Genomic DNA, 8410 nt, shown 5'->3' with positions numbered 1-8410 from the left:
CGTCTTCAGGTGAGAGCCATCCGGTTCAACCCGGGGTATGTGGACGAGTCGGTCCTGTTGGCGGAGACCGGCGACGTGGGCGGCGGCTTCCGGATCATCCACATGGTCAACAACATGGATTACATATTTGACGCCGAGAAGGCCATCCCGCAGTACGGCGGCGCCCGCGACAGCACGCGGCTCATCCTCTTCCGCTGGAACCGCGGCCTCAACCAACTGTGGCGGATAGTCCACGCGCCGGCGGTGAGCGGACCGCCCGTGCGGGTCTCGTGCGAGTGCAATGGCGAGCTGAGCCTCGCCGTCCGCGACGGTGCCGCCGTGCTCGCGCGCACCGACCTGGAGGACGACACACAGGTCAGTTAATATAACCTTGCTGGTTGATCCGTCGTGCTTCTACGGTTCTTTTGAACCATCTTTAGCACGGCATGATCTTGTACCGTTGTACGTAGGCATGGGTGCAGAGCTTCCGGAACACCGGGCGCGTGACGGACTCGGAGGGGCACAGATCGTTCGCGCTGGTGAACAAGGCCACCGGGAAGGCGATGAGGCGCTCCCACGGTGACCCGAAGGTTGAAGTCGTCGGCTATGGCCCGGACTCGGTGGACGTCGCGCTGCTGTGGACGACGAGCGGCGACCTTGGTAAAGGGTTCCATACCATCCGCAGCGTCAGTAACCTCGGGTACGTCCTCGATGCGTCGGAGGGCGAGACCGCTGGAGCGCATGACGGGACGCCAGTCATCTTGTTCCAGTCCCACAACGGCGCAAATCAAAAGTGGAAGACGACGCCGTTTCCTTGACCTGCTACTGTCTTCTTAATTAGTGCCAGTACCTGCTACCTGTTGCCTTGTCTGTGTCTATATATCTGAAGATTTCATGAGAGCCATCTAAGCTTTTCTTTATGTTAGTGTTACACTTGGCCCTGACTCAGTGCCCCTGATGAAGCTTTGGTTGATGACCACTTGAACATTCAAGTACTGTTCCAGGTCACAAATAACCCCTCTCATATTTGTAGTCAAACTTGACCATGAATTTTGAGTTAAGAGTTTTGCTAAGTCTTAGTTGATTAAGACTTTGTTATGTCTCGGTCGATGCTATATTCCTTTTATCTTGACAACCGAAAGAGCATGTGTGTTGCGATGGAAGAAAAAAAATGACATACGTCCCTAACACAATAACTTGGGTCAGAGCGCAGGGTGCGGCCAACCAAGGGCAGCTCCACCACTCGCCCCTCCTGCGCACAATCAGGGCAGCAAGAGAATCGATGAACTTTGCCTCAACTGCAAGCAGTCAGGTCATTTCGCTCCTTGCTGTCCCACCATTCCATGTGAGAAGTGTGGTAAACTTGGACATATGATGCATCTATGCCAAACTCCTCATCCTTGGCAGTGTGTTCCATCCATGTTTGGATGTCAGTCTCCTGGGTAAGGGTTTTTCTTCATCCCTGACTGAGTTGCATCTAAAATAAGTAGTGAGAAAACTAACACGATGGCGATCACTATTCTTGAAGGGGTAGCTTCGGTTAAGAAAATAGAATCAGAGTTCAATGTTTTTTCTCAACAAAAAGCCCAAAAAATGGCGCTGTACTGCACGACAGTTCGTTATGAGTTTTCCTAACGCCGATGAAGTGGAGAGAGCTAGTTTCTATGGCATGTGTTTACCTATTGTGAATGACTCGGTCATTGTTAACATTTCTCCTTGTCCTGCTACTATGGGAGCTAAGGCTGTCCTGCAGAAAGCTTGGGTGCGTGTTAGAAATGTTCCATTGGAAAAGAGATGTGTTGAACATGTCTCCTATGCTGGTGGCTTTGTGGGTGACCTTGGAAGTTGATCCTGCAACCTTACACAAGCCTGCGTATGCGCGTATCTTGCTTGGATGTAGAGAGGTGGACAAGATTCCTCCATCTGCTATGTCTCGACAGACCGAAAGTCAACCGAATTAGAATTAGGTCTATTTGAACATGTGTGTATGTATGTTATTGCAGGGAACACCTCCTGCCGCCTATGTTTTGCTGAAATGCTGATTCATTTCTGTTCCAGTAATTTTCAAGCGCTCAATATGTATTATTTTAATAATGATTATGCCGAATTTTTGAATCATGAACACAGGAAATGTCTGACGACGATTATTGGGAGTGTGAACTGTGCGGCGATGATTGGGGTTTGTGCGACACGCCTCACGTGCGAGACGACAGGTTTTTCACCATCAAGCTTGACGAGACCTTCGTTGTTTGTACGGTGCACAACGATGACAAGTATTTTTTTTCGTAATTAAGCATGACTTCTGTTTCTTTGCTTCAACATGTAATTTATGTTTCATACAATTCGACTGTTCATCTGTCATGCAAGAAAGTATGTCTTGGAGAGACTCGGTTTTGAAGACCACGAGAGTATGGAAATGAGGAAAGCTAACCTGAGGATTAAACATGATCACACATTTCTGGTCAAAGTAATGAATGCAGTTAATAACACAAAATTAGGATGCTCAAATTGGCAAGCTCTAGCCAAGGCATATGGATTTGAGAATGATATGAAAATAACCTTCGATCTTCGTCCTGAAGATCATATTGAAGGTAATATTGACATTTGGGTGGATGTCAACCATATTGAAGGCATATTGGAGATCATATGCTTCCAGTATTACCTTCATGTGAATTTATCAACCATATTTGTCAAGTAATTTGCATCCTATGTTTAAAAATAGTTGGTATTCATCTATACCAAATTTGTTAATTTATAATTTACAGCTTATTTCCATTATTGAGTGAAACACGGACCATATTTGACACAACACACTACACTTATAGATTACATCTAACTTGGAAGGAGAAGGATGTTCTTCTCATCTTTGTTATTCGTGTCCTCTTTGGTAGGGACAACTTCTCGTATAATATGAGATCTAGCATAAATTATACTTCATACATGACACTAGTGCATAGGTTGAGGACTGATGACATTCACACAAATATCTTGATAATAGTTATTAATTAAGTACACTACTATTGCGTAAATGGTGTTGATTACATTGCTAACTAGCCTCCTATTATGTTCTTCAACAAAAACTGCCAAATGATGTTGTGCCTCCGTTAATGCATGACAAAGGTCATATGACAATTAAAAGCCCTACGAGAGTTGAGTTTGCTTTTTCATACTCAACTGAGCGCAAATAAATAAAACGACCCCAAAATAAAGAAAGATCGCAAGTCACAAGTTGGAGACCGTTGGATCTCTCTGCTTCACCAGGAGACATATGTGTTATTCTGTTTTATGACATTTTACCTAGGAGAGAGGACTAGGTCCTATGAGAGAGAAGTTTTTTTTAGTTTATATTAACTTGACATGATCGATTAGGGTGATTATTATTATGATGTTTTTTTGTTTTATGAGATTTTAACTTGGTATGATTAAGATGATGATGAGTTGTTGGATGAGTAAGATGATGACGAGTTATATGACATAATATGTATAACAGTGTGTAAATGTTGTTGCTGGTACAATAACTATTGATGTTGTATATTAATATGCATAACTGTGTATAAATACAACGTATATATAAAAAAAGAAATATGTGTGTTTAATAGTGGCGCGGGTTAGAAAAGCACGATAGCGTAGGTTGGAAAAACTCGCTATTACTAACTCAATTATGAGTAGCGTTGGGCAATCAACGCTACTGTTAAAAGTTAGCTGTACCGCCTTAGCAATAGCACGGGCACCCGCGGTACTGATAGTTTAAAACCAGCGCTACGCTAAGGTTTTCCCTAATAATGATGTGTTCATTTTCATTTTGTTCCGGTATATCAGCCTCAGTAATACCCGTATATCAACCTCGATAGTGCCTAGCACTAATCCCATAGCTTACATGGACGGTCATGATAGCGAGAGCACTTGGACCTGGGAGCCAAAACGCTCCCTCGCATCTAAATGTGCTTTACATACACATTTATACAATTATTTCTAGGGACGCTTTTTATATTATAGGGTTCATCTAGATGAAACTTAACCAAATCACATCTAACTCATATGGCATCTGATTTTTATGAAGATTTGTGCAGGTTTTTTTATTTTTAATACTTTGTTTGATTGTTGACTAATGTGTGGAAGTTAGATGAGACTTTTTTAATTATTATCTAGATGAGAATTAGTAAATACGTTTTACCTTACACTAGGAAATGTGCCCGTGCGTTGCAACGGGAGACAAAAAATCCTTGCACGTCTCCAACGACGACTCATCCATATTACCACCTATCATCTTCGCCATTGTCGCAGATGATAAACATGGTCAATTTTAAGGCAATGAGTTTGGTCATCATACTTAGAACGTTGCTCCATCCTGCATTGTATATAATTTATTTTTTCCCATGATGTGCAATATATAATATATAAAATTATTCTTGGATACATTCGAATCAAATAACAAATGTCCTACGCGATGAAGCTCGATGGCAACGGCTGGGAAGTCATTAGATTTTCATAGATGATTTCCTATGCCTGATAGTTTGTGTCATGTTCGAGGATTTACCTAGTGCAATACTCCGTTGTAACTCCCGATCTGTCGCTTCTGCCTCACATTATCTTCCTTTGATTGAAAATATTATCATTGGCAAAGACCAAAATAATGACATGTATTAGCCGAAGTAATGCAGTGATGTATATTTTATGATATGATTACCGGTGCGAGTAATTATTCTGTGTATTCAAAAAGAAAATGATCATGCACATAATTAAAACTACTGAAAAACACAAAACATCTCAAATTAGTTAATGTCAAAAGTGCATTCGGTTCGTGCACATGATTAAAAGTGCAATGCATGCATCCAACCTGAATCTTCTGCTTATTTATTCCCCATGCAAGCAAGCACGCCCTCTTTCAAAGCAGCCGTAATCTACAACGCACAATCCCATCAATCTCACATGCATCCAGCCGATTTCATTCCCTTTGTACGCATGCATCCAACCTGAATCTAGCAGCTTGACTGTCTGGGCCTGTTGGACATCTCTTCCTTCATCCTTCACTCCGATTTTCTAGTTAGATCTAGAGACTGCAGTAGCAGCAGCAAGACCCCTCGCCGGTGAGCCACCTCCTCCCTCCTCCCCTTCTACCACCGGTCTACTACTTCTCCTCACCCTCTCTCTTACCTCTCGAACAGGAGCAGCAGCTCCACCACACAATAATGGTGTTGATGGGGTTTCTCTCCAGCGTCAACTTCACGGTCCCCGTGGCCATCTCCCCGTGCAACGCGGCCGCCAGCACGGGCAGCTCGATGAGGAACGACGGCGGCGCTCGCGTGTCCTCGAGGATGGCCAGGCTCAGCCGGCCGCGAGGTGCCAGAGGCCCCGAAGAGCATCACCGACAGCGCGTAGCCCGCGAGGAAGGCCCTGCTGTCGTTGTGCCGCCCGAGCAGCGCCCCATCTTGAGCCCCACGACGGCACTGTCGGTGCTGCACTGCTGCCGTGCGCGTGCCCGACGGCGACCCACCTCTGGCCACCAGAGCGGTCGCGTGTGGATAAGGTGCTGACCACAGGGAGGGGTGTTTGTGTAAAACCGAAACGTTTTTTCTTTAAAAAAAGACTGCGGGCTGATTTCTCAAAAACAGGAGGTTTCTTTTTGTAAAAATGCCTCGGCGGAAATTCCGACAGAAACGCTAGTCGCTTTATTATTAGGTATAGATTCTTTAGAAATTTAGCATCCTACTGAATTCTTAGGAAATCCCCTACGGGTTACGTGGCACCGCTAAATGCTGGCTAATTAAGCAGGCGTCCTGCACCTGGGGACGAGGCGCAGCGGAATCAGCGGCGGCGTGACCAGCCCTGGCGTCTCGGCCATGTCCAGACGCGTCCCGGCGGGGAGCTCCCAGTCGAAGTGGCGCACAAGGCTGGCGACCGCGATCTCCAGCACCGGCAGTGCGAAGTTTATGGCGGGGCAGATTCGCCGCCCGGCGCCGAACGGGAGGAGCTGGTAGTCGTTCCCCCTCACGTCCACGTCCGTCGCGCTGGCGCCGTCCAAGAATCGCTCTGGCCGGAACTCCTCCGCCGCGTCGCCCCACGCCGCGGGGTCCCTCGCGATTGCCCAAGCGTTGATGAAGAGCGCCGTCTTGGCGGGGATCTTGTAGCCCTGGACGACCGCCGCCGTCGTCGACTCGTGCGGGACGAGGAGCGGTGCCGGCGGGTGGAGCCGGAGCACCTCCTTCAGCACCGCCTTAAGGTACCCCATCCTCCTCAGATCGTCTTCCTCGATGGTCGGCTTGCCGTTAGCGATCCGTGTTACCTCGTCCTGCAGCTTGGCCATTACCCGCGGGTTTCCGATGAGCTCCGCCATGACCCATTCCAGCGTGATAGATGACGTCTCAGTTCCGGCGAAGATCATGTCCTGCATAGCAAGAAACGGCCACAGAGCAGAGTATATCAAAAGAAACGACTTATAGTTAAAATTTGCTGAGAAATTTATGGCTAATTCTTCGGCGATCACCTTGATGATGCTTTTGATCCGATTGTCGGTGAGCTCGAGCCCGGTGGTGCCTTCTTTCCTCAGCCGGAGCAAGACGTCTAAGAAGTCCTCCTCCTCTGCGCCGTCGTCACGCTTCCTCTCATGGTGCTCGGCCATTATCTCGGATAGGAACTTGTCCCACGCTTCGACCTGGACGTCGATCCTCTTCTCCAGCCCCGTCGCCCACCTAACCATCTTCGCCACCGCGCCAGGAAGCACGTCCTCCGCCTGGAGACCCGACATGAACGCCGCGGAGTTCCCCATGAGCTCTTTCATCTTCTCCGCCGTGGCCCCCGCGGCGCCGGCGGCCGCGCGGGTGACCACCGAGTTGCTATAGGCGTACAGGAGCTCCCTCAGCTCCACGGCCTCACCGGCCTCCGCGGCGCGGCGGGCTCCCGCGACAAGGGCGGCCGCCTCAGCGGCGCGCACGGGGGCGAACGAGTCGGCGCGGCGCGGGGAGAGGAGGTGGATGACGGCCATCTTCTTGCTGCGGCGCCAGGCGTCGCCGTAGGGCGCAAACGATACGTTCATGCAGCCGTACGTCAGCTTGTCCACCGGCACGCTGGGCACGCAGGAGGCGAAGGCGAGGTCGTGGTTCTTGTACAGGTCCGCCGCCGCGGCCGCCGTGGACACCACCAGCGTCGGCCTGCGCCCGAGCTGCAGGAACAGGAGACCACCGTCGGTGCCGTACCGGGCGTGCAGCTCGCGCAAGGAGCGGTGCGGGAGGCTGCCCATGAGGTGGAGGTGGCCGACCAGCGGACGAGACGGCGGCGAGGGCGGGAGCTTGCTGGTGCTGCGGCCTCGAGCCTTCCTGATGACGACGCAGCTGAACGCCAGGAGCGCGGCGACCAGCACGAAGTATGGTGTCATCCTCAGTCCACTGGAGGCTGTGTTGTCCGATCGGCTCGATGATAATGGTGGTCGGAGGAATTTGCAAGGCCCACTTCAATCTGTCCACGGCAGTGTTGTTCTGGTCTTTCCTGATCGTCACGTAGTAATTTGTCGCTTGTGATTTCGTCCATGTGACGTGATCGTGTCAAGGAAATCGTCGGGTGGCCTTGCAAGGATGTGAAGCTTGTGCCACATGTTTGGTCTGAACTCTGTTTTACTGATTTCGAATAAAATTCCTACGTGTTACCCCATCCATCCATTTTTGTATGAGGTGTATTTTTTCAGGGTTTACAAGGTGGAAAGGAAAAGAAATAGATAAAAATCTCATGCTAATCAGAAAATACGAATGCCTCTCCAAAAACAATCTAGCTTCCTCTGCCTCATACCAACGCCGTCGTCGGTCCGCCGCTCTGGTTGTCCTGGGATCGTAAAGGCGTGGTGGATCCTCGTTCTTGCCGACTGGAGGGCTTCATTTCTAGATGTTTTTTTTTCAGAGTCTTGATAGGATTCGTTTCCGGCTCAGGAAGGCGAAACGGCGACGACTCTCTCTAGATGCAATAAGGTTCTCCTCTCATGGTCTTCCTTTTGTATGGTGCATCTCCATAGTTGGAGTGCGTGTGGAGGTGTGTCTTTCATGGATCTCGCGAGATTCGGTCTGTACTTGTCATTGGTGAATCTACCCGGATCCAATCTACGCTCGTGTGTCTTCAGGTTGGATCCTTTTAATCTACGTGTCTTTTCATCGACGACGGTTGTTGTTTTGGTGTGCTGATCTTACAGGTGCTTGCACTACAACTTTCTGGCTGTGTACTACAACAAGTTTTGTCCCGTTCCGGTGATAGAGGAGCAATGACAACGATGCGTCTTCGGCTCGCTTCAGTGATTGTAATCCTCGTTAGGTGGTTTACATTTCTGGATGTATTTTTTGTTAATTCTGGTGTTGGTTGTGTTGTCATGGTTGAAGATGGATAGATTGTGTTCTTACGGGTCAATGCGTAAAGGTGTATTTTCGGTGGATCTTGTGTAATTTGGTTAGTA

At 48.6% G+C, this 8410-nt stretch overlaps 1 protein-coding gene across 1 annotated transcript; it reads right to left on the bottom strand.

Annotated features, from left to right (window-relative positions):
• Window positions 1–5670: 5670 nt before the first annotated feature.
• Window positions 5671–7662, bottom strand: LOC123397032 (cytochrome P450 71A1-like). The gene is made up of 2 exons (XM_045091744.1): window positions 6464–7662; window positions 5671–6364 (listed from the first exon to the last, which is right to left on the bottom strand). The coding sequence occupies exons 1-2, from the start codon at window positions 7349–7351 to the stop codon at window positions 5744–5746; spliced, it is 1509 nt and encodes a 502-aa protein (XP_044947679.1). The 5' UTR covers window positions 7352–7662; the 3' UTR covers window positions 5671–5743.
• Window positions 7663–8410: the final 748 nt, after the last annotated feature.

The sequence above is a fragment of the Hordeum vulgare genome, chromosome 5H, assembly GCF_904849725.1.
Source record: "Hordeum vulgare subsp. vulgare chromosome 5H, MorexV3_pseudomolecules_assembly, whole genome shotgun sequence".
Classification (NCBI taxonomy): Eukaryota; Viridiplantae; Streptophyta; class Magnoliopsida; order Poales; family Poaceae; genus Hordeum; species Hordeum vulgare.
Note: the sequence above shows the minus strand (reverse complement) of the source record. Positions and strands in the feature narration are given on the sequence as shown.

What these genes read in the sequence shown, in the direction of transcription:
- LOC123397032 (XM_045091744.1), bottom strand. Translation starts at nt 7,351, where the DNA reads ATGACACCATACTTCGTGCTGGTCGCCGCGCTCCTGGCGTTCAGCTGC. An exon ending in GGATCAAAAGCATCATCAAG is followed by an intron (nt 6,365 to 6,463) that starts GTGATCGCCGAA and finishes CTTGCTATGCAG; the next exon opens with GACATGATCTTCGCCGGAAC.